General features: G+C 55.7%; 1 protein-coding gene across 2 annotated transcripts in view; it reads right to left on the bottom strand.

Annotated features, from left to right (window-relative positions):
* The window catches only part of NOL4L (nucleolar protein 4 like), a 129404-nt gene that overhangs the window by 68963 nt on the left and 35566 nt on the right, over window positions 1–24875 (bottom strand). For both annotated transcript variants that reach the window (XR_009703528.1, XM_061209994.1), the window contains exons 2-3: window positions 8809–8964; window positions 2706–2817 (exon numbers count right to left, since the gene is read on the bottom strand). Coding sequence is in view for 1 of the 2 variants with exons in the window: in XM_061209994.1 (XP_061065977.1) it covers window positions 2706–2817; window positions 8809–8964 (268 nt within the window). In the remaining variant the exon portion in view is untranslated. The remainder of the gene's footprint in view (window positions 1–2705; window positions 2818–8808; window positions 8965–24875) is intronic.

Genomic DNA, 24875 nt, shown 5'->3' with positions numbered 1-24875 from the left:
GTGATGTCACTCTACCACCTCTCTGTGTCTCCTTTCCTTAGCTGTAAACAGGGACAGAGCCCTCACAGGATCATAGGAGCTGTTATGAGCAGTTGATGTTCAGAGAGGTCCCTGAACCTGCTGAGGGACACACAGCAGGGAGCAGGGCAGGACACACAGCAGGGAGCAGGGCAGCACACCCAGGCCTGCCAGACCCCAAACCCACGTTCTGAGACACTGAGGCCACACAGTCTCCTGCTCCCACAGCATCTCCTCCTCTCCCTGCGCAGGAAGCTCCACTCCTGGGGACAGGGAAGTGGCATTCTGCCCGAGGACACGCAAGGATGGGCACGGTGCAGACTTACTCTGCCTGCCCTCTGTCTTGCTGGAGCGAGCCCCTGGACAGAGAGGCTCCAGCACAGAACCCATGAAGCTGGCGCGTGTGCGCTCTGCCTCTCCACCTCCCTTGGTACTCGCCCCCCCACCCTGGGGGTGGGAGCACGGTGGTGGCAGCAGGAGAAGAAGCAAGCTGCTGCTGTGCTCGGCATCCTCCTCAGATGAGGAGGAGCAGAGCTGTAGCCCTGGAGACCTCGCTGCCTCTACTGGGGAGTCGGGGAGGTGAGGATGGTCCTCCACACCAGCATGGAGAAGGGAGCAGAATAGACAGAGCCTGCAGACGCCCCAAAGCAGCCCACAAACACAGCCCCTCTTGCCCTGCCTCTGTTCCCCCAGGTTCTGTGTCTGACTCTGCCAGTTGCTATGGAAACGATTAGGCCAGTGCTGGAGGGGACAGGCGGATGGGCGGGCAGGGACCAAGCAGCCACCACCAGGGCCCGCGTCCCTGGGACCCAGACCCGGGCAGGGTGGGGAATGCAGCAGGGAAAGCCTCCTGGCCCATTGGCAGGTACCAAGTGCTGTCTTGGTGCAGGGGTTGCAGCTGCTCAGCGGGGGCCAGGCCACGTGGGGCAAGGGCCTCACTCAGGCCCCACACGTTATCGCAATAACTGCCACAGCCATGGATCACTCCTCCTGCATGGTAGCCCTGTGCCAGGTACAGGGATTAACTCTCAGATTTCATCAGAGGGCTTCCCTGGTGGCGCAGTGGTTGAGAATCTGCCTGCTGATGCAGGGGACACGGGTTCGAGCCCTGGTCTGGGAAAATCCCACATGCCACGGAGCAACTAGGCCCGTGAGCCACAACTACTGAGCCTGCGCGTCTGGAGCTTGTGCTCCGCAACAAGAGAGGCCGCGACAGTGAGAGGCCGCGATGAAGAGTGGCCCCCGCTCGCCGCAACTACAGAAAGCCCTCGCACAGAAACGAAGACCCAACACAGCCAAAAATTAATTAATTAATTAATTTAAAAAAAAAAAAGATTTCATCAGAACCCTGCCCCCCCTGCCGCCAGGTAGGTGCCATTATTAACTCCATTTCACAGATGAGGAAACTGAGGCTCAGAGAGGTGAAGCCACTTGTTCAGAACACACGGCTGTTGAGCGGCAGAGCTGGGATCCGAACCCACCCAGTGCGGCCCTGGAGCCCCCGCTCTTAAACCAGGAACCCAGCACTTATGAGGGATTAACTAGATTAATTCCTGTCCCTCATATTTTAGTGGCCATCCAATGAGCTCAGTGAAGTGGCCATGGCCTAATGGCCCCCAAGGACAGGAAAGCCTCTGGGTTTGGTGAGGTGGCTGCTGTCAGAAGTCGTATCAGGGACTACCAACTAGGAGGAAAACCTCACTCGACACCTATGCTCCAATTCCTTTGCTGTCCTCGGGCCTCGTTGTTGGTTTTTCCACGTTATTTGGTGGACGCCACTTGGGCACCACCTGAGTAAATGGCTCACCCTTCATTCCGAGTCTGTTCCCATCCTCAGGCAAATGCCCACCGACCTCAGCAACCTTTGCGGGCCTGATGCCTAGAAGCCCTGATAAGTCACCCACCGGGGCATCATTTCTCAGCGCTGAGTTATAGTCACACCAGCCAAACATAATGGTCTGTCTCGCTATGCCAAAGCCACCTGCGAACAGATGGCCCAGACTTACTGGAGGCCTCTGGGACGTTCAGGTAGAGGCTGTGGGGGACTGAAGCGGGGGTCCTTGTTGCGTCTCACTGGGCAGGGTAGAGCTGGAGAGCGTGGATGTTGGTCTAAGGGACCACCTTCGGCTGATCACAAGTACTCTGGGCATTTTCAATTCTAACCAATCCCCACAGATCTCCTGGGTGTGCACTGGGGGTGGGGGGCAGGGGACAAATACTTAGGGAGGCCTGCTAATGGCAGGTGGGTGGCTATAGGGTAGGAGGGTGCACGCAGCGGGGGGTGTGCTCCTGTCCTCAGAGAGTGTACAGTCGGGTCACTGAGACCAGATCCATGTGCACACCGCCTGGGGTGAAATCTGGGTGGCGAGTATTGCAGAGCTTAGGGAATGGGGCGAGGTGGCCATTTCCATCTGGAACCTCGGTGGGAGAGGAGAGTCTTGAAGGGCAGTAGGAATGCGCTATTGGTTTTTAAGTGAAACTTGACATTTAAAAAAAGTTAAAAAAAAACAAACCTAAAATGAGGCTCTCTGGGCAGCTCCATGGACCCACACTGGCCTCTGGGAATTGTGACAAATGCTGGCCATGCACTTTTCTGTCTGTGCCAGCAAAGGGCAGGCCCTTCTGGGGGAGAGCCCCTCTCTGCAGAGCCTCCCCTGAGCCTCCAGCACGCCCACCTCCTCCCCTACCTTTGGGCTCCAGGCCATTGGAATTAAAGTGCATCCTCTTCTGACACTCTGTGCAGCTCATCAGGAACCGGGTCACAGCCTCTCGCGGAAGGAAGGCATAGGTCTCGGCGATCTGGGGGAGAGAGGAGGTTTGCTGTTACATGGATCCGTGGGGAGGCGGCTTGGTCACCGGTTCACCAAGGGCTGTGCTTTGGTGGCAGGCACTTTGCCCTTGCCAGGAAAGGCAGGGATTTGAGGAGCAAGGAGCAGATGTCTTAGAGTCTCAGCCATGGAAATGAGTCAGTACTTTTGCAGAATACCAGCAGTTTTAAAATTTTAAATTAAAGAAGCTTAAAAATTGAAAAAGCAAAACATTGAAACATCATCTAGTCTTTAACCTATGTTCTCATAAGTTGGGAATATTCCTCTCAACATATCATTGCTACTACTGAAAAATGACTTGACAAACATTGGTCTAGGGTAGGAGGAGACAACTTCCACAATTAGAGATGAAGAAACTGAGCCTCACTTATAAATCTACTGGCTCCGGGCCTATAAACGGAACCCAAAGCTCTACAAGCTATTCCTTGATCTACTCACAGATCAAGAGAGCTGTGAAAGGCTAATGCCAAGGGGTCCGATTTTTCAAATCACACAGACTCTTAGGGACCCCCATGTTCCAGGTGAGTTTATGAGGCCCAGAGAGGTGAACCAATTCACCCAAGGTCACACAGCTCCTTAGAACAATGCCAGACTAGAACCCAAGCTCCAGGTAACGCCCCATAGCTGTCTCCAGGGGGCCTCCCCTAACTAGGGAGAAAGAGTAAGCAGTGTGGGAGGGAAGGTGAAAGAGATGGGAGGCGACACAAGAAAGAGACAGGGTGGGGGAGTGGGGAAGAGCTGGGTGTGGGCCCAGAAGCTCAGTCTTCTCCTCTTGCTTTGGGTTTTGGGAAACCCACTGGTCCTGGTTTGGCTGCCTGAGGGGGCCAGAGGGACCTCTTGGACCCGGGTTTCCTGGCTGAGGCCGGTGGCTGCCCAGTTGCTGGCTTTCACGTTTCCCAGAGCCCAGGCCCTCCCGCTCCTCTCCACTAAGGGGCAGCACCACCCTAGCATTCCGCTGTTCTCGCCGCAGCCCAGCCGGGAAAGTTGGCCAAGGGTGCTGGTCAGCCCACAGCAGGAGGGGCTGCTCTCCAAGACGCACCTGGTCTGCTCCTGCAGGGTGGACACGTGCCCAGCCCCATCTCTGTGGTGGCTAGGAAGCAGGGCAGGATGAGGCAGAGTGGATGGGGTTGGGGGGTTGCCAGGGCCCGGGCCCCCCCCGCCCCCCCCCCGCCCCCCCTGCTGCAGCCAGGCCCTCAGAGGACCGGCTTAGGCTGTGCTGCTTGCGGAGCTCCAGGGGCCACTCCTGCCTGGTGGCTGGCTACAAATGCAGAGTTAATTTTGGTGACACAATTGTTATTTCTCAGCTGATTTGATGCTCTGCGGAGCAGGCAGGCTACTTGATGAGTTATCTCCCTTCCAAATTCCCTGTCTGATTGCCTTCCTCTGGAGGTCAGGGACAAGGGCAAACCCCTGCTCTCTGATTGGAGCTGGTGGATAGGAGGGCGTGAGGGCCGAGGCACGGGGGCTCTCCTGCCACACACGCAGACACCTTCATCCCCAGTCAGGGGCTGCCTGGCAGTCTTAGGGGTGGCAGGTCCCTCTTGGGCCTGCAGGGTTGGGAGGGATGGGTCCTGCTGAGGGGCTGACAGCTGCAGGAGTAAACGGGCAAGAGGGGAGGATGCCTGCTGTGCCAAGCAGAGGGCCAAGGCTCAGTTGGGCCAACAGATGACCTCCTAGGTGCCCGAGGTGTGGCATCTCTGGTCAGGCCTCAGAAGAGCTGAGGTGAGGACGTGGAGGAGGAGGGTTGCAGTCTGCTGGGAAAGGAAGGTTGACACCATGGGGAAAGAAGCCCTACTTTACTACCCGGAGCTCACCGGCCGCTGGGCAGAGACAGAGTTTCTGCAGGGCTCAGGGAGAGCCTTCCTGGGTGGGCTGCTCTGCTGAGGGCTGCCTGTGGCATAGGCAGAGGCCCTGCTTGCCACCTGGCCCACTGAGGGTACAGGGACAGTTACGAGAGAGCGTCCTGCCCAGGGGCCGGAGTGGCAGCCCCAGCTCTCCCGGCCTTGGCAGGTACCCAGCAGTATACAAAGGCTGGCCGGAGTGCCACAGGGAGGTGGTGCACTGGGCACACGCCTTCTGGCCCTGGGTCCCATGGATGGGCAGGTGGGCTGGACCAAAGGCGGGTGGGTGAGAAGTCCTTGGAGCTCTCCGAGGGCCCGGGAGGGAAGCCCTGCCCTGCGTGGCTGGAATGTCTGCAGCCTCGCTAAGAGCTCCCCGGGGAGCCAGTAAAGTGCAGAGTCCAGCTCCACGCTGCTGCAGGGACCCGAATGGAGGACGATGCCTTCCCCCACTGGGGCCTTCAACCTCCTGTGGGCATCTTTTGGTTCCCGCTCCTGCCTTGTCCACATGAGAAATGGGACCTCCATTTCTGTTTGACTGTACAGATGCCCAAGGCCACAGGACCACAGGATGAGTTGAAACAAGGAGGATCATCCCAGCTGATGCCCTAGTCAGTAGGATGGTGGTTTTCAGATAGTTTTAGAGCTACAGACACTGTTCTGGAAATAGACTCTTATCCTGAAGCCCAAAACATGACACAGATAAAGATGGAGCTGTTGCATTTAAGAAGGGAAGCTCCAGGACCCCTGTCCCCACCCAGCTGCCCTTGGAGGCCCTGGACTGTCTGTTGCCTTGCTCTCAGGCCTCCTGCCTGGACATTGAGACCCATACATGAATCTGCCTTTTACGTTTTTCTTAGTAGTAAAAACTGAGTGAGATTTCGTTGGCAGGGAGAGCAGAAGCTATTTGCAGAGTTGCTGACTTGCAAGGCCCCATTTTCAGTCCCCAACTCAGAGGTCAACAAAGACAGATGAGGCCAATTGGGGGGATTTGCACCACTTTACAAGATCCTCCTTCTGCCCTGCGGGTGGATTAGCACGTGGTGGGCCTGGAGCAGCTGCTGACCACATCTGGCCCCAACTCCAAAGTGGTCTGGGCAGCCAGATCAGGACTCCAGAACCCGATCTAGCCTACTAGCACCCTGGGAAAGAGGAAGGAAGCAAAGGGGATCACCCTAATTCAGATGGGTGCAGACACCAGAAACGCCCCTTGAAAAAGGACCAGTCCTCTATGTGGCTTCAGGGAACTTTGTAGAACCCATACCCCTACCTTGACAAGACTCCCTGGGATCCTCTGGACCTCAGGTCACACTACGTCAGAGGTAAAGTAAGGCAGGGGCTTCTTGCCCAAGATGGGACTCCCCTGTATTGTCCGTCGTAAATGGCCATCTACCCCTGGCTCAGAGACCTCCAGTTTCAGAAAGCTCATTACCTGCCCTCTCTGATCCCTAGAAAGTTCTTTTCCCACTGAAGAATGTGCCTCCTTTAATGCCCTGAACAAGCCTGCCCATCTCCCTTCCAGTCTCCTGCTCCCTCAGGCACCCCAGGCCTGTAAGAATCCAGAAGGTCCCAGGTGTCCCCAGAGACAGCAAGGCAGTCCCAGGATTCACGTTTGGTAAAGCACACACAGGCAGATCCAAAAACCCCTCCTAAGGGCCTGATGCAAAGCCCGCAGCGCCAGGCTGTGCCTCTCTGCAGCCATCAGCACGGAGTTTCCTTGGGTGGGTGGGGGGGTCTCTTTCCACAGGCATGGATGGGGCTGAAGAGCTAGGCTTAGGTGGAGGAAAATGGGAGCAGGTGAAAAGAGGAGGACAAAAGCATGCAGGCACCACCCCATCCCCCCCAAAAGGAAAAGGGTGGCATGAGAAGGGTGACAGATGGAGAAGAGGGGGGAAGGGAGAGGAGGCACACAGGGGAGGAAGGGGGTACGGCGGCCCCCCTGGCCTCACACCCACTGCAGGAGGGCCTGGCCTGCTCCCTCAGCCTTGGCCCTGCTGCTGAAATTCCAGCTCTGCACGCAGCCCAGCTGGCTCGCTGCCAGTCATGTGCCAGCTCCAGGCTGGGCAGCGGGAAGTGGGGCACGCGGCGGGCATATGGACGAGAAGCCAGGAAGCGCAGAGCCAAGGGCTGGACGTCCGCTTGGCCCAGAGACGCAGAGCCTGGCGGATGCAGCCAGCCCCGCCCTCTCCGCAGCACAGAGCTCGAAGACCCCAGCCTTCATAAACACCCAGGAAGTGCCTGAGGGTGAGACTTAGGGCTGGGCACCCAGGGGACCAGGGAAATCATGAGGTCTGGTTGGTCCAAGACTGTGTACTTCGACAAGCAAGTCAGTGGACCCCACTAGCTGGCCATAGGAGGTTTGTAGAGAGGTGGCGTGTGTGGTGGTCAGCGTGTGGGCTCTGGGCCAGCTGCCCAGCTCTGAACATCAGCTGGGTGACCTCAAGGCAGGTTTAATCATCTCTCTGAGCCTCGTTTTCCTCATCTGTAAAATGGGGGTAACAGCAGCACCTGCTTCATCCGTGTGATGGCTCAGAGAGCTGGTGCAGGGGACATGCTGAGCGCAGAGCCTGGCACGTGCCGGCTCCCAGCAAGGCAAATTCAATGCTGAGAAAGTGTGCGGGGTTGCATCAGTACCAAGGGGCCCACACAGGCCCCAGCTCGGGTATCCCTCCCTTCATTTATGACCCTCTGGTGGAAATACCCTCAGAACTCCCTTCCCACAAGCCGTTGCCCAACGCACAAGTGCTGAGAAGCAGGACAGGTCGGGGCAGATAGTACAATCATCTCCTGCTTCCCTCAGCCCGACGCCTCATCTCTCTGAGGTCCTTGTCATGTGGGTCCATCCTTAAGACTCATTTAGGGCAAAGGCCCTCTTCTGAGGACAAGGACAAACCAGATTATTGGATTTTTTTTTTTTTAAATCAGGCCATATGGGGAAATTACAGACTTATACAGGCCACCTCCGCTGCACTCCAAGGCTATTTATAAAAGAACTTGGAGGGTTCGCATCCGCTTTGGGTGAGGTAGCCCCATCACAGAGGGGCAGGTCTCTAGGAAGCCAGAGAGAAAGTCAACACAGAGCTGACTGCCACTTCAGTGCTGTGTGACCTTAGAGCGGTAGCTTAACTCTCTGGGTCTCAGTTTCCTCAACTGTCAAATGGGCCACAGCACCTCTGTCACAGGACTGCTGTGAGGCTTGAATGAACATAAAGTGCTTGGCTTTACTGGTTTAGTGGTGGGTGCCAGACAAGCGGTTCAGAGCTGTGCATGAGCCATGGCAATGGGGGTCAATGGCGGGGCAGGACCAGAACCCAGGCAGGCCCCTCTTGCTCTGGCCACCATCCCCTCCACTGCCCCATGTGTGATGTTTCCCACCCTAGGTTGCCGCTTCTGCTCTCTTCTGCCTACCCAAAGTTTAGACTGCTAGCTCACCTGCCACCTTCTCCATGAAGTCCCCCTGGCTTAGCATTGAAAGTTGGTGTCTGGAGGGGCCTTTGCTGAACGACCAGGCATACCTGGGTTCTTGTTCCCTCGAAGCTAGTCTTGGACACATTTCTGTTTCTCATATCTTGGTTTTGCTCTCAGCCTCCCCACCCCAAATCGAACTGTGCTTTCCTAGAGGGTGGGGCCCAGGTCCCCAGACTTCCCCTGGGGAACTTCCAGCACTGACTTCACAGGGTCGTAGGGGACTGAATGAACTCACACATAGGGAGTATTCAGGACAGGCCTGGCACACAGTAAATGCCATGGAAGCATTTGCTCTGATGATTATTATTATCTAGCCACCCCACCCCCAACTGCGGCCCCAGGCTGGGGCTGGGGGGATGGAGCGAAGCAGAAACCAGGAAGAGGAGGGCTTTCCTCCTTCCCTCATCCCTCTCCTTCCCTCCCTCTCACTCCCTTCAACCTGCTTCTCCTTTGTGCTCAGACCACAGAGCCCGCCCCCTCGCCCCATGAGCCATCTCTGGCTGCCATGCCCTTGCCCTGTGCCCCCCTGGGTCCCCAAAGGCTGTTTCATCACGCCTCAGCTCCCTGCCCCACCCCCCTGCCCAACATGTGCGGAGCCCATGGCCTCCTGCCAAGGCCTGGGGCTGCCAGCAGAGGCAAAGAGACAGAAATCTCACCGCTCGGTAGGTTTTCTTCTGCCCAGCGTGCTTGGGGGCTTTGCCTGGCTCCGCTGAGCTCTCCACATGCATCGAGTAGATGATGTCAAAGAAATCTTCCACCACAGCGACCCGCTTCAGAGAGATGCCCTCCGGCTCCGACAGGCCATCTGCCCCCTGCGACAGGGTGGACAAGCTGTGTTAGTGTCAGGGATGATGGCAGGGTGAGAGCTGGGCCCCGTGGCTGGGCAGTGGGTCAGGGGCAGGGACACCGCTGCTCGCTGACCCCGTAAGGCCTCCGATGGTAGGTCTGGGGGGCTGGGGGACAGGAGCCTGCTGAGAGGGCCGCAGGGAGGGGGCTTCCAGAGTCAAGGGTGGCTGCTGCTACTAAATCTGCCAGAAACAATGGGCAGAGAAAAACAACAAATTAAAAAACCAAGAGCCACCATGTTCACAATTTCAGACAGATTGTGCCAGACTCAGAAGGGAGCTTTCGAATCACACACTGTGCCAAGACCATCCTGGAAGTCTCTGGGGAGGGGGGCGGTGCTAAATAGATGCGGCCCCATCAAGAGCTCCCCAATTAGCAGTAACCTTTCGCTGTGGTCCTGGGCTAGGGTCCCAGGGGAACGGCTCGGATCACCTGGGTGACTCCTGCCTCGCCCTGGCCTTTCAGAAAAGCTTTTCACCGCTGCCACCTCCCCACTCCAGCAGCTGAGCGCCAGCAACAGCACCCGGGCTCTTTGTGTGTGGAGATGTAGAGAATAACAGACACAAGGCCATGTGGAGGTGGCAAGGCCACATGAGTGGGGTGGCCGTGGACGCCCCGAGCCTCTGATTGGGCTGGCACGAGTGCTGTCAGCTGGCCCCAAAAAGGTGTGCCAGGATCTCAGGGACACTGGGCTTTCAGCCATCATCTCCCTAAGTGGAGACTTGGAGGGCTCTGGGGGTTTCAAAGAGGAAGAGCAAGCAGTGTCTGGGAGGGGGGATTTGGGAAAAAGGAGGCAGGCTCTTCTCTAAAAGTGCTCAAAACACAAATCTCCAAGAGAATTCTTCCCCAAAGGATCCCACTCAAGAATGTTGGCTCTTTGGAGGGGGAAAGGGGGTGTTCTTCTGGGGGCTCACAGCTGTCTCCCCAGCACCGAGCACAATGCCTGGCACATAGTAGGCTCAATAAACAGCTGCCGAATGACTGGGTGGTTATAAGCGGCAGCCGGGCAGGGTAGTTTAGACACACACTTCTCCAGTTTCAATGGGGCCCCATCATTTAAGTGGCTGTGTGACCCTGAGCAGGTATTTTGCTTTTCTGAGCCTCAGGTCCTTTACCTAGAAGATGGGCATAACAGAAGCACCTTTCCCATGAGCTGCAGAGAGGAGTAAATGAAATGTGTGTGCGGCACTTAGCACCAAGCCTGGCCACAGAAACTGCTGGATAAATATTGTCATTAAGAAGTGCTTTGCCGATTGCCAAGCTTCCCCCAGCCAGGACGGGGCTGAACATCGCGACAAGCCTAGGAGACCATTAGGGTCAGGACCTGCCGGTGGGATGGTGGCTGGTAAGGGTCAGAGCTGGCTCAGGACTTTGGTCTTTGCCATCCGAGGAGAATCGAGGGCACGCTGAATGGGACACTCACTCACAATACATTCTGGGCACAGGCAGGGTTTGCTTTTATCCAGCAACTTTCTCAACGTGCCATGATAGGATAGCAGGGCTATCTCTTTGCCAGTGGCCCACTTGAGAGCAGGTGGGAAAGGAAGGGCATCTGGGGCGTAGGGACCAAACCCTAGGGCTAGTGGGCAGCGTCCATGAGTGATGACCCTGGATGGTGACCTCACTGGCCCTGCACAGGCCCTCTTGCCAGTGGCTTTCTTCCAAGTCAGGATCCGTTGCAATGGGGACTTCTCAGCAGGTACCTGGGTGTGTGTGTGTGTGTGTGTGCGTGCGTGTGTGTGCATGCGTGTGTGTGTGCGTGTGTGTATGTGTGTGCGTGTGTGTGTGTGCGTATGTGTGTGCGTGTGCGCGCGTGTGTGCGCGTGTGCGCGCACGCGTGTGCACGTGCGTGGGTGTGCGTGTGGGTGTGTGTGCGTGGGCGTGTGTGCACGTGTGGGTGTGTGTGCGTGGGCGGGTGGGTGTGCGGGTGTGTGTGTGTGCACGTGGGCGTGTGTGCGTGTGTGTGTGCGTGTGTGCGTGTGTGTGCGCTCGCACGCCTGTGTAGGAAGAGCACCTTGCTGGTCCTGACTGCTTGCTGTGAGATTGTAGGCAAACTCTTCAACCTCCCTGAGCTTCACTTATGAGATGAGGTGTAAAATTCCATGACTGCTATTCTTAAACCCTCTCAGAAGTTACTGTTATCTCTGTCTTGAGGGTATCTGAAGTCCCCCCTCTGAAGTCCTGGGCTCATCAGTGACTAATTCATTAGCTGACTTGTAACTACCAGCATTTTGGAGATCTTCAAATACTGCCGTGACAGAGCTGCATGGGACAAATATTATGACAGGTCAGTTACAATGCACTTCTAACCAGAGGTTCACATTGGCAAAAACAAACGAAAGAAACTTAAGAATGAAAATACAACTGGGTTTCTATTTCTTGAGTGGGCGTGGGTTCAGTTTATAAAAAGCCATTGATCTGAACACTTACAATTTGTGTACTTTTCTGTGTGTCTGTTAAACTTAATTTTAAAGTATATTTTTTAAAAGTATAATGAGGTGGGTAGTTCCAGATTTCAATAATCTGAGTCCCAGAGGCATAATGATGGGTTCCACTGCTTACAAGTGAATAGACCTCTCTGCTCACAAAATTGTTTCAGGCCAGAACACAGATACTTCTGGAAAAAGTTGATAAAATTTGATGAGAAGGAAGAGAGAAAGAAGACAATCTGATGAAAGATAATATTTTAGATAGGTGAGAAGGAAAGTGCCCCCTAACCAGCTTGGTGATCTTGGGCAGGTCACTTCTTCACCTCTTAAAACTCAGTTTCCTGGGCTTCCCTGGTGGCGCAGTGGTTAAGAATCCACCTGCCAATGCAGGGAACACGGGTTCGAGCCCTGGTCCAGGAAGATCCCACAAGCCACGGAGCAACTAAGCCCGTGCACCACAACTACTGAGCCTGCACTCTAGAGCCCGCAAGCCACAACTACTGAAGCCTACATGCCACAACTACTGAAGCCTGCACGCCTAGAGCCCGTGCTCCGCAACGAGAGAAGCCACCGCAGTGAGAAGCCCGCGTGCCGCAACTAAGAGTAGCCCCCGCTCACTGCAACTAGAGAAAGCCCGTGCACAGCAACGAAGACCCAATGCAGCCAAAAATAAATAAATTAATTAATTAAAAAAAAAAAACAAAATTCAGTTTCCTCTCACCTGTAAAATGAGCCTAAAAAAGTCCTAGTTGGATGTTCCAAGGCTCAGGTAAGAACGTAAGTCAGGCATCTGCCACATAGAGGCTTGTAAATGTTCATCTCTTCCCTTCAGACCCACTGCATTTGGACATTTTGTGTTTAGGAATCTGTTCTTATCTCCTGTCCCTCTGATCCATTCGGGTTACAGAAGGGGTCCCCCGAGCTAATACCCACCATCAGAAGAGATGCAGAATCTTATGCAAAGTAACATGCTAAGGCTGTCACACAAACTTGGAATAAGCTTTCCTAAAGTCAAGGAATAACTAACCAACTCAGATTAAACAGCAAAACACATTGCCCAGTGCCTGGCCTGCCTCGGTCCTAGCCTCCCACCTCCATTCACAGGCAGACGCGGGTAACCAACAGCTTTGTACCTGGCCCAACGTGACCATAAAATTAACCCAGAGAAACTCTTCAGGGATGCTCCCTCTTTAAAAATGGATTGTGCTCTCCTGTGCTGTTCAAACCTGGGTCCTGTAATCGGTCTATCTCAACTGCAGAGATGTACACGGGAAAGGAGAGGGCCCGTAGCAACCAGAATTCAAACCACACACGGTCTGCAGAGCCACACCTTGAACTGTCCTCTGGTGAGCTGTGGCCACCTGGACACCATGTGTACTACACCCTGAGGGTGGAACACCAGGATATCTGTTTGGCCTTCAAGGAGAACCCTGGGAAGAGAACAAAGGGATCGCACAGCAGTCACGTGCTGCAGACATCTCTGCCATGCCCTGCATCCACAGAGGTAATAACCTTCATGCTAAATGCTGCAGGAGAGGCATGCCTTTCCTAGCCGAGCATCCAGACGCAGTACTACAAGGCTTGAGCTGCTAATTAGGGAGCGGACAGCACCTTCCGCATAGCCTTGGGATGCCTCTGCCAACCACCTCTGCTTTGTACCCAAGTTAGCTTAGTCTGATCCACAACCCTAAGCAAGCTGGGCCCTGGGTTGACAAAGGAAGCTCACTTCATTTACAGGCTGGATAACGAGGGGGGCTGGAGCCTCTTGGCTATTCCCCACTTCCTGGGAACGCCAACCAGGAGTGATGGAATGGAACCCTGCAGCACCCCATGGGAAAAGCCATGAAAAACACACGGTCAGTTGTGCAGGACCGACCTCTGGGGCCTTCCTGTGTGGGGAAGAATATTGCCATGGTAACTTACTACATCCTTTTGAAACAGCTAACTCCAAAACAGCCAGCCAGACTTGGGCCAACAAAACCAGACATGGCAATAGTTGTTAAAAATTCATGGAGCGCGACTTCCCTGGTGGCGCAAAGGTTAAGAATCTGCCTGTCAATGCAGGGGATACAGGTTCGAGCCCTGGTCTGGGAAGATCCCACGTGCCGCGGAGCAACTAAGCCCGTGCGCCACAACTACTGAGCCTGCACTCCAGAGCCCGCTCGCCTACAGCCCGCTCGCCTACAGCCCGTGCTCCGCGACAAGAGAAGCCACAGCAACGAGAAGTCCGCACACCGCAACGAAGAGTAGCCCCTGCTCGCCACAACTAAAGAAAGTCAGCACGCAGCAACAGACCCAACACGGCCAAAAATAAATTAAAAAAAAAAAAAAATTCATGGAGCTACAAACTTTCTTGGATATTACCATCTTCCTTAAAACCAGCCCATCTGGGTTCCAAACTAAAGGCCAGGTTGCAAGTCATTGAGGAAACCACCAAATGTCTACTTAAGCAAGGTTGGTATTTCAGAATATTTATAACAATGGTTCGCAAAGTGTGGTCCCTAGGCATCACCTGGGAACTTGTTAGAAATGCAATTCTCAGGTTCCACCTCAGACCTACCAAATCTGACACTCTGAGGATTTTAAAAGACCCCCCCAGATGATTCTAATGCATGACAGATTTGGAGAACTGCTGATTAGAATGTCTCTGTGATTGAGACAGGGAGGTAACTAGTAAGGAAACTGGCATTGGATATGAATATAAACATGTTCTGGGACTTCCCTGGTGGTCCAGTGGTTAAGACTCCACGCTCCCAATGCAGGGGGCCCGAGTTCGATCCCTGGTCAGGGAACTAGATCCCGCATGCCGCAACTAAAAATTCCGCATGCCACAACAAAGATCCCGCAGGCGGCACAGCCAAATAAATAAATAAATATTTTTTTTAAAAAAGAATAAACATGTTCCGTGCTGCCAGGCCTAATATATTAATATTTTATTCTCCAGTGAAGGCCCATTTTCCTAATGGTGGGAAGAAAAGAATCTTATTGGAAAACATTAGTATGAATTCAAAACACCTACCCAGAGACTTAATGTGGATTATGGATAGAAAGAGTGGGAGTGCCCAGCATCCTGACATCTGATTTTTAAGTCCTCCCTGGCAAAATTAATTAATACTTAAGCAGGTCATCCCTTGACGAGTCTTTTACTGGCTTCCTCAGTTTCCTCAAATGATCTGAATGCTCGGCACAAAGAGGACTGCTGTGCCCAGGGCTGCAAACCTAGGAGAGAGATGAGCATATGTTCCCAGGCCCCTGCCTGGGTGGCCTCGTGGGCTGTCGTTGGGAGTCATCCCTCAGGTGAGCTCCTGAATCTGATTGAGTCTTGCCTGTCTTCCCACTAAGCCAATTAAACGGACTCCTGCCCTTGATGGCAGGTGAGGTCCAATTACTAATGGATTGCAGTTCTGTCATCTCCACTGGAACTTCAAAGTCACTTGCTGGTAATAAGTTATACACTTATCAAAGTGGGCTCACCGTTTCAGGCCACCGGGGTGCCGTTTAGTGCACTACCATCACTATAGTAGTGGCATATGCCTTCCAGCAACGAAGTGTCCATGATTAACAGAATGAGACTAAACAGTGGGGACATTTCTCAATTGGGTTCCTAAGGTAGAGGAAGAAACCATGCAAACAGTCCTTAGGATGAGCCCTTTTGGTGCAGCTCTTGACAAAGAGTAAAAATCAACGAGATTGGGCTTCCCTGGTGGCACAGTGGTTAAGACTCCGCCTGCCAATGCAGGAGACACGGCTTCGAGCCCTGGTCTGGGAGGATCCCACATACCGCGGAGCAGCAAAGCCCGTGTGCCACAACTACTGCGCCTGCGCTCTGGAGCCCGTGCGCCACAACTAGTGAGCCCACGTGCTGCAACTACTGAAGTCTGTGCGCCCGGAGCCTGTGCTCCGCAACGGGAGAGGCCACCGCAATGAGAAGCACACGCACCGCAACGAAGAGTAGCCCCCGCTCCCCGCAACTAGAGAAAGCCCGCGCATGGCAACAAAGACCCAACGCAGCCAAAAATAAATAAATAAATAAATAAATTAAAAAAAAAAAAAATCAACGAGATTGCTGTCAGGGGAGAAAGTCAGTGAGCAGAACCTACCCCTGAGGAAACACACCTTTGGCTACCACTTGTTTGGGAGCCCAGGACTTCAGGGGGTTGATTGCACAGGCAAGTGTGAAGATGCTGCTCCATCCCATCAGGGCCAGCCAGATTACAGGCAAAAGCTACTGCAAACGCTATTAGCTGCATGTTCCTCCCAACTTCTGGAACTGTGGCTGTTCCTCCCGTGCCCCAAACCACACTTTAATACATTCAGGCAGGACCAAGGTTTTGGAAATGGGGGTAGCAGTTTTGGGGGGTTCCCACAAAGTCTCATTCCAACTACTGGTAGGGCTGAAAGAAGACCCAAGGGGAGAAGTCAGCTTCCTGCAAAGGGTCCTCAGAGGGAAAGGAAAATGGTGGAGATGAAATTTAAAAAGCAAACTAAATGGAGAGAACGAAAAGAACAGAAAACCAGAATGAAGACCTTCACCCAAATATCCAGAAATTCTTTCCTCAGAATCCCCAAGAGAAGCCGGTCACAGTTTGTAAAGGGCATTCAGATGACTGAGAGGGGCCGTTACTTTAATGGGACAAGGACAGTATTTGAATTTCTCTCCATTATGAACACTACCTACTGCAGACTGGAAACCAAAACCAAAAGCAAAAAACTCCAAGATAAAGATTCACAGCAGAATTTTCGGACCCATGGTTGCACTGAGCTCTGTAGGCCTGCATGGGGCGGAGGGATGAGACCACTCCCTCCCCATAAATAAATAAATACAAAAACAAGGCGTGGAGGACTTAATGTAGCACCTGCCTCTTCTCCACCCCTGTGCACAATCTCCAACTGTTAGTGCAGAGCTGCCACCGCATCGCACCTGCCATCTGGAACAGGCCTCATATATTCCAAGGCCTCCTTTCTGCTTCGCTGACCCTCCATCTTCTTTCAAATCACGCCGGGGACCGAAATGCACACCCCGGGGCCACAGGGCAAGGTGCTGGGGATCAGCCCCCAAACAACAGCACTACCTTTGAGGGATGCCATATCCTTCAAGCAGCTCTGAATGTTTTTCTTTTTTTTTCTTTTTGGTTTTGTTAACTGTGGGATGTCTGGAAAGGGTGAACGGGGAAGGAGTGGGAAGAGAAAGGGGTGTAGTGGGCCAAAGTGTCCCCCTCTTGGCAGGAGAGGGGCAATGACCCTGGTTTAAGGGATGGAGGGAGGGAGTAGCTAAGGCACTCTCAAGCAGGATAGGGTAGGGCCTGGGGGATAGGAATTCTGGCCTGGGCGTGCCAGGAGGGCGCAGGTGCTCTAGGTGAAGTCACAGGCCTGAGGACAATGAGCCCTGACCCTGGGCCTCAGTTTCCTCTTGTGCAGAGATGACACAACACGCGCAGTGCCTTTCGCCACCTCACAGGAAGGTTGTGGGAACCCAAAGGATGCACAAATAGCCCCCACCCTGGCGAGACATCCATAAATAACCGCGGTCACCGCTACTATGGAGGGGCGCGCTCCAGGATTCTGGGCACCCGCCTCCCTCGAGCGAGCGCCGCGGCCAAGGGCAGGGGAGTGGGGTCGCTGAGGTGGGGGTGCTAGGCGGAAGGGGGCGGCCCTGAGCCAAGCAGACCCAGCGGGCGGGTCCCTTTGGGGCCGCGGCGGGCGGCCGGGGCGCGCTAACGAGCGGGGCCCCAGGTGCGGGCCCCACCCCAGACTTGGGGGGAGGAGGAGGGGCTGGAGGGGGAGGGGAAAGGCCCGCGCTAATGACTGTTGACAGCGCGCGCTGGGACTGGCCGAGCCGCGCGCGCCACTGACAGCTGCTCCGGCGGGGAGCGGGGGAACGCGGGTGAGGCTGCTCGCGCTCCCCCCACGGCGCACGCGCGTGCGCCTCGGCGAGGAGGGGCCGGGAGGAGCGCGCGCGCCGGGCCCGGGTTCGGAGGGCCTGCTGGAGCGGCTCGCGCGGGCTCCTCGCGGGCAGGCAGGTAATGAGAGTAACCATGGCAACCCACCAGAGGAAGTGTATTCTGCAGGAGACGTTAATCCCCTCTCCCCGGAGCTGGGACAGCCTGACTTTCCATTCTCACACAGTAATTAGATACCAGCTGTCAGTGCAGGGGGGACGGCTCCGCGGCTGCAGCCCGGCTGGGGGGGCGCACAAAGGGGGCGGGGGGGGAGGAACGCGGGGAGGAGGGCGTTAAAGACACAGGGACGCTTTCCGGCGGGTGGGCCGGGGCGGCGCGCCTCCCCCAGTCTCCGGCCTCGAGGCGCGCTCCCGCTCACCTGGAGACCCCGCCCATGCGGGGCCCCGCCCACTCGACACGCACCTGCTGCGCGCGCGCGCCCGCCCGCCAGCCCCTGCGTTCCCCCTCTTTCGACCCCGCCTCCCCACTCTCCGCGCACCTGCTCCGCTCCCCGCCCTCCTGGGACGCTGCCCACCTGTCCTTTGTGTGGGGCGGTACCATTCGATCTGGCCAGCTCTCCTTCAGGGAGCGCCCGCTATGTGCCAGGCGCCGTGCCAAGCCTGATCTGTGTAATCCTCACAGACCCTCTGCGGTAGGCGCCTCTGCTGTTCCCCGCCCAGGGCGCAGCGGGGTGTGGCCATTTGCCCAGGGTCACGCAGACTTGAACTCCCATCCCGATGCCCATTTAACCACCAAGCTGCAGCGCCTCCCCATCGCGTCCACATCCGTTATAGCTCCAGGGGCCTCCCAACCGCCCAGGGAGACATAACAATCACGCTGGTGGCTGGCATCGTGGTGCACTTAATGTGTGCCAAGCATTCACTGCCTCATTTCACTTTCCCAGCAGCCCTGGGAGGATTATTACCCCCATCTTACAGATGAGGAAACTGAGGCACAGAAAACTGAAGTGACTTGTCCACAGGCATGGAGAACAGAGTGGAAGAGCTGGATTCAAACCCAGACGCTCAGACCCCAGGATCCATGCTGTCAGCTACCGGCACTATTAACTCCACCCCCAGGTTCCTGGTGTCTGTAATCCAGCCCAGGCCCTCTCTTTTCACCCTTCAGCCCACCCACATCCTGTCCCAGCATCAGTGAGGAGCTGCCTCTCTTAGCCATACCTGAGAAATAGAAGAAGTTCCTAGGCCTAAAGCCACTGCCACGTCCCTAATTTCTGCCAGACCTCCCAGAAACCCTGGCTCTCAGTGAGGATAGCCACTCAGAAATCATTGTAGGCCAGCCTCCCCATTTCCCAGGTAGGGGAACCAAGCCACCAAGGTGAAAGGCTAGCCCAAGGAGGAGATGGCCTCGTGGAGCCTTTTGGGGGGAGTTCAGTCCCCGAAGGCCTAGCTATGCCTCCTGCCCCCCCACCCCACAGTCAGGTCTGGGGGGGCACGCCAAGGAGGGGCAGGAAGTGCTGAGAAGCAGAGCGGGCTCCTGTCCCCAGTGGCGGCGGGTGTCTGGGGCAGGAGGAGGCTATCTGATCCCTTCCCCACTGCCCCGGCCATGACCTCCTCCCTCCCTCCATCTCTCCCTCCTCCCTCATGGCCAGGGGAGCCAGCACCCTGGGCTGCAGCTGAGAACCCAGCGTTCCCCAACCCGGCCCACATTCCTGTGGGAGGAGGAGTGGGGGGGGTGTTGGGCCAAGGGCTTTAGGGACGGGGCACCCCTGGGGCTGCCCCACCCTGCCTGGGCCAAGGCCGGGCTGTCTCCAACCTCACCATTTCCTGCCTCCGCTCTCCGCATCTCTCAGTAGCAGAGCTGCCTAAATTTGGCTCCAGGAGGGAATGGGGGAGGTGGCAGCAGGCGGGTGCTGTCAGAGGCCAGGGCGCAGCTCCCTGTCTAGCCGGCTGGCATTTTTGCTGTCTGGAGGAGGGCAGGGGGGCCCAGCAGCCCTCTCCGGGAAAGGGAGATGTTCGTACCTTCTGATGTGAACTGAGTAATGTGCAAACGACATGCAAACCAAGCTTCAAATCAGCATCTTAGCCAGGGAACAGCTTGGGTGCTGCTTTGGGGATGAGAACAGAAGGACCAGTGGCCCACTCCCCAGGGCTCCAGTGGGGGCTGAGGGTGGGTACAGGGTGTCCAGGGCTGGGAGCTGGGAGACTCCGTCTCTTGCTGGGTGGAGATTCAGGGCTTTAGATCAGTGGCTGGATGCCCTGGGTCCCAGCCTGAGGGCAGGGCCATGGCTTTCTCTGCCTGCTCTGGCACAGTGCTTGGCACACCCTGTTACATGGTTAAGCACATGAGTTTGTAGCCACCCTGTCTAGGTTTGAACCTTGGGTCTCTACTGGCCAACTCGGTGAATTCATCAACAGCGTACCCAGGCAAACAGCTCATGTAATTGGCATCCCTTTTAGGACTTCCCTTCCCTAGAAGGTGGGCACAGGGGCATGGCCCAAAAGAACATGGGCTTTGGAATCAGACCTGGATTCCAGGTCTGGCTTAGCCAGTGAGGCTCTGTGGGTCTCACACCCTCCTCTGGGAAATGGGTTCAGGATCTCAAGCTCAGCTGTGATGTCCACGTGAGGGCCTGGACACTCCAGAAGTCTTCTCACCAGCGTGGTCTCACTGCTCTCTGCATTCATTCAACACTTTCTCTGTCCCGGTCCCATCTCCCCTCTCCTCTTTGCTCTCTGTCTTGGTTTTTCTCTTGTCTTGTAGATTTCTTGCAGTCTCTCCCCTCCCGTTCTCTCCACTTGTCTCGGTGACCTCAGGGAAGCCACTGCCTCTCCCAGTCTCAGTCTGCACATCTGCTGCATGGGGGTAATGGGAGGTGGATGATGAGCTCTGTCTGGGGTCTAGGGCCCAGGAGAAACTTGATGGGCGGCAGCACTTCATAAGGCCCATTTACATCCCAAATGACCAGGAGGGGTGGGCTGTGCCCCCAGCTCTATCAGGTATGGGGTGTTGGGGCCCCACTTCTCGGTAACTCTGTTTAACCCCAGATAACTGCTCTCCTGCCCCTCGGCCAGGGCTGATATGAGCTGAATCCAACTTCCTGCCACCCAAAAGCCACTTCCTGCCAAACTCGAGCTGATACCAGAAGAACTTGTTTTCTGTGCACAGAGCAGTCCCGCTGGGGCGGCCACCCGCCTGCCCCGGGTGTGAACATTTTTTCCATCTGCAGGTCTGCCTGGTGGGGCTGGGCGGGGGAGGATGGGGACTCTGCCCTCCTCACCTCTGAACCTGCCTGTCCTGCCCCGCCATAGCCTCCGGGCCTGCCAGCCAGCCCAGGAAGGGTGCCAAGTGGCCCTTTGGGCCCAGACAGACGCGTGTAGGCAGCCATACACAGTCTGACACAGCCACACACACAGCCGGTCTGACAGTCCTCACAGCCACCGGGCGTTTGGGTGAAGACTCTGGGAGACAAGTGTGTGACCCTGTCAGACAGCAGTCACACACACTCAGAGTCACAGACAACCGCACACGGAGACAGTACACCCAGTCTCAGTCACTCACACACATGCACACGGAGCTCCCCACACTTGCCCAGCGTCCCCCTTCCAGATGTACTCACTAATTCAACAAACACTCTCTGAGGGCCTGCTCTGTGCCAAGCCCTGGGCTAACCCAGAGTAAAAGCTATTGGAATAGTAACACGTAAGTAGCTGACCTGTGCTGTTCCCTCAGTTTCCTTACCTGTGAAATGGGGAGAACAGCCCTGCCCCATAGGTCTGTTGGGAGGATTAATGAGCTAATTCGTGCAAGGCCCTGGTCCCCATCTGGCCCGTAGACAGCACCGTCTAAGTTAGGCTATCTTAGTTAGCCAGGAGCTTCCTGTGCCCAGCTCCGCTGAGATCTTACATACCTTATCGCCCTGAGTCCTGGCCCAAGCCCCCCCACGGCTCAGGTCCTCATTCCCATTTCCACAGATGAGGAAACTGAAGCTCAGGGAAGAGGCCCACAGGTCCTCAGGGTGCCCCCATGACCTCCTCTCCTGCCACATCACTCTGCTGCCCCAACCTGCCTCACTACCTGCCTCGCCACAGTCACTGTTGCCTCTGCCTGGAATGCCCTTGCCACTTGCTCTTGGTGTGACTGGCTCCTCCTCCTCCCCCCCAAAGCCCAGGCAGCCCCTGTTCACTTCCCTCAGAACACTCATCACCTGTGGAGCACTGGACCCCCCACTGGCCTTTAAGGGCCAAGAGTCAGAACCATTTTGTCCATCCTCTGGCACCTAGTAGGTGCTCAACAACTTCAGAGCTAAATGAATAAACGAAGGGGCCTGGCTCCTCACAGCTACTGAGGACAGAGTCTGGAACCACGCCAGAACACCTGAAGCTGGAGCTCACTCCTGTGCTATCTTGCTTCTCACACCACCAGCACTTCATAGCGTGTCAAGGAATGAATGAATGGATGAAACCAAGATTTTGGGATCCCGGTCCAGTGCTCTCTGGGCAAAACCTCCTTCACTTCCTGGAAGCGTGGACAGGAGCCAAGCTCCAGCCGCTTCGGATGGTGGCGGGGCTGACGGGCCGCCTGAAGCCGGCTGTCAGGAGCTCGTCTGGCCACAGCCGCCAGCAGGGAAGACCAGCTGGCGGTGCAGGGTCCATCGGCCCAGGCCTGGAATCTGAGCCGCCCTGAGAGGCCCAGCTTCTCTCCAGGCCCCCACAAACTGGCCTTTGTTTCCCAGGCCGGCCAAGACCCAGCAGCCTGGGCTTTCTCTCTGCCTGCGGCACCCGCACTGAGCCGGCGGGGTAAATGGGCCAGCCTCACCTCTGTCCGGGCCCAGGATGTCGCTTCAGGACTAAATGGAGATGTAATTTTCTATACAAATCCATGACAATTTAGATGGAGTGATTGTAATTGGCTTTTCAATGGGGGTTTTGTCCAGTGCTGGTGGCTAGAACTGGGTGGCCTGTTTGAGGCAGGCTCCATTTAAATGACAATAAAGCAATAATATTGAGGACTTGTACAGTGCCCAGAGCCCCTCGTGGGCCCAAGTGGAGCCTCATGTTTATGGATCTGGTCCTTCCCTGGGGCTGTCTGGACAACCGGGTAGTGGGGGGCACGGAGCCCGGGAGAGGGGCTATTCCAGACATAAAGGATCTGGGGCGGCCGGGGCGGGGTCGCATGTCCACCGGCTTCCCTGCTCCACACTCATCACACAACCACTGACTAGTGCCGCCCGAGGGCTGGCTGCTATTCCAGGTGCTGGGGGTGCCGAGAGCCAGAGAACCCTCCCGGGCAGGTCAGAGGCAGGAGGGAACAGTGGCTAGCTAGCACAACATGAGGTTGGATGGAGAGCGTGACCCAGAGCCAGATGGCATGGGTTCAAATCCTACCGCACTCCTTACTAGCTTCCTGGGCTTTGGCAAGTTACTTAACCTCTCTGTGCCTCTGTTCCGCCAGCCATAAAATACAGTTGCAAAGTCCCTGTGAGGACGAAACACCTGTCGAGGGCTCAGCACAGCGCCTGGCGGGCGGAAGGGGCTGTTGGTAAGTTACCGCCTTGTTCGTTAAAACTCCAGCTCTGGTGTCAGACTTGCCGGGGGGTGACCGTGAGCTTGTGACTTAACCTCTTTAAACCTCCACCGGCTTCTCTTTAAGGTGGGGCTTTTAGGAGAGCCGACCCCACAGGGTGGTGGGGAGAGGATGCAGGAAGTGCTTGGCTCAGTGAACGTTAGCTCTCACTTGCAGTGATGCTTTTTGGCCTTGAGGAGCTTGCCATTCCGTGATAATTATACTGTTGGGTGTGGGAGACAGAAAGGGAAGGAGGGAAAGCTCACAGGAAGCCAGGACAGAGCTGCCTCTGCTGGCAGGGGCTGCACTGGGAGGGAATGATCTGGAGGGGCCTCGGGAACAGGGTGGGGCTGCAGGCTGTGTTAAGGAAGGAAGGCTTCACAGAGGAGGTGACATTTGGGCTGGGCCTTGAAGGATTAGTGGCGGGTTTTTGCCAACATAGGACGGATCCCAGTGCCAGGCACCGTGGCTACAGAGTCACAGGCAGACCCTGTAGCCCTGCCTCCTGCGCACGTGTTTCGTACCTGTGGGAGTGGCCGAGGGGAGGAGATAAAGGCAGGCGGTCAGGGAGACCCTCCTGAAGGAGAGATGCTGAGAGCATGTAGGAAGGGAAACAGCCTGTGCAAAGACCCGCAGGTGGGAAGGCGGCTGGCGTCTTAGGCTTTGGTGAGTGGACAGTGGGGAAACTGCAAAACATGGCTGGAGGGACTGGACAGGGGCTGTGGGTTTACTCACAGTGAAGTAGGCGGCCACAGAGGGATTTTAAGCAGGCGGGCGACACCATCCACATTACATTTTTAAAGGATCCCTCCGGCTGCTTGTGGAAAATGGGCTGCAGAGAGGAAGGGGTAAGAGGGAGACCTTGGAGAAGCGGGCGAGTCACTGGAGGGAGGGAAGTGGTTGGATCCACAAAATAGCAGGCGCTCGGTAACTGTTGGCTGGATGATGGGCAAGCAGAGCATGGTGAGGGGCTGGGTGCAGCTGGCACATAAGCAGGGTTGGTGAAAGGAGTTGAGAGAAGAGAGGTGAGGGCCGCCTCCCACCTCCCCTTGCAAGGCTAAGGCTCTGGGGCTTTTTCCTGAAGGCAGCAGGGGAGCCAATATGGGTTTTTCTCCAGGCAGAGAAAGACCATGCTGCAATTTGTGCTTTGGAAAGATCATTCTGCTGCAGGGTGGAAGGGTGGGAGGTGGTGGGTGGGCGAGGCTGGAGGGAAGGAGGCAGGGAGGGAGAGGGGTTGGTGAGGGCTCAGAGGCCTCAACAGGCAACCTGGCCATCCCTCAACTCCAAGAGCAACAAACTTCCTCTTCAGCAAGGTCTAAAATCTAGTCCTGGGTCACAGAGTTGTCAACGCAGAACTGGGATCCGACCCCAGGGCAAACTCAAAGCCCAGTGCTGTTCCCCTTTATTATCATTCCCATTCTGCAGATGAGGAAACCAAGGCTCCGAGAGGCTGAGTCACTCATCTAAGGAGACAGAGCTCGAATTGAGATCCAGGCTCAGACCCAGGCAGTCTGACTTCAGACCCATACACCAGAGGTCCTAACCTGTATTTGGGGGGCAGAGGTTTACTACAATTTTGAATTTATTGCTAATACTTAAAAGTTGGGAAATTTCATGGAAAAAGAAAACCTGAACTTTGTACAGAACCTCCTGATGTTGACAGCCCCAGGACCCAGTCCTTGAACCTTGTCCATCTAGTGGCTCCCAGGTTTACACCTCCAGCCTGGGCCTCTGCTCTGCATCCATTCAGCCGATTGGACATGTCTGAAAGCAAGTGCGTGTCTAGGGCCCCTGTAGAGGGCCAGGGGAAGGCATCCATCTATTCATGCATCCATTCATTCATTCAAGCATTTGGACCACCGCCACCCCCTCCACTGTCCGGCCATCGCCACCAAATCTCCTCCACCAGAAGCCTTCTCCATCTCCACTTACTCAGGCCAAATACCCTGGAGTCATCCTTGATTCCTCCCTCTTTCTCTCACA

The sequence above is a fragment of the Eubalaena glacialis genome, chromosome 13, assembly GCF_028564815.1.
Source record: "Eubalaena glacialis isolate mEubGla1 chromosome 13, mEubGla1.1.hap2.+ XY, whole genome shotgun sequence".
NCBI lineage: Eukaryota > Metazoa > Chordata > Mammalia > Artiodactyla > Balaenidae > Eubalaena > Eubalaena glacialis.
This window is presented reverse-complemented; position numbering and strand designations above follow the sequence as displayed.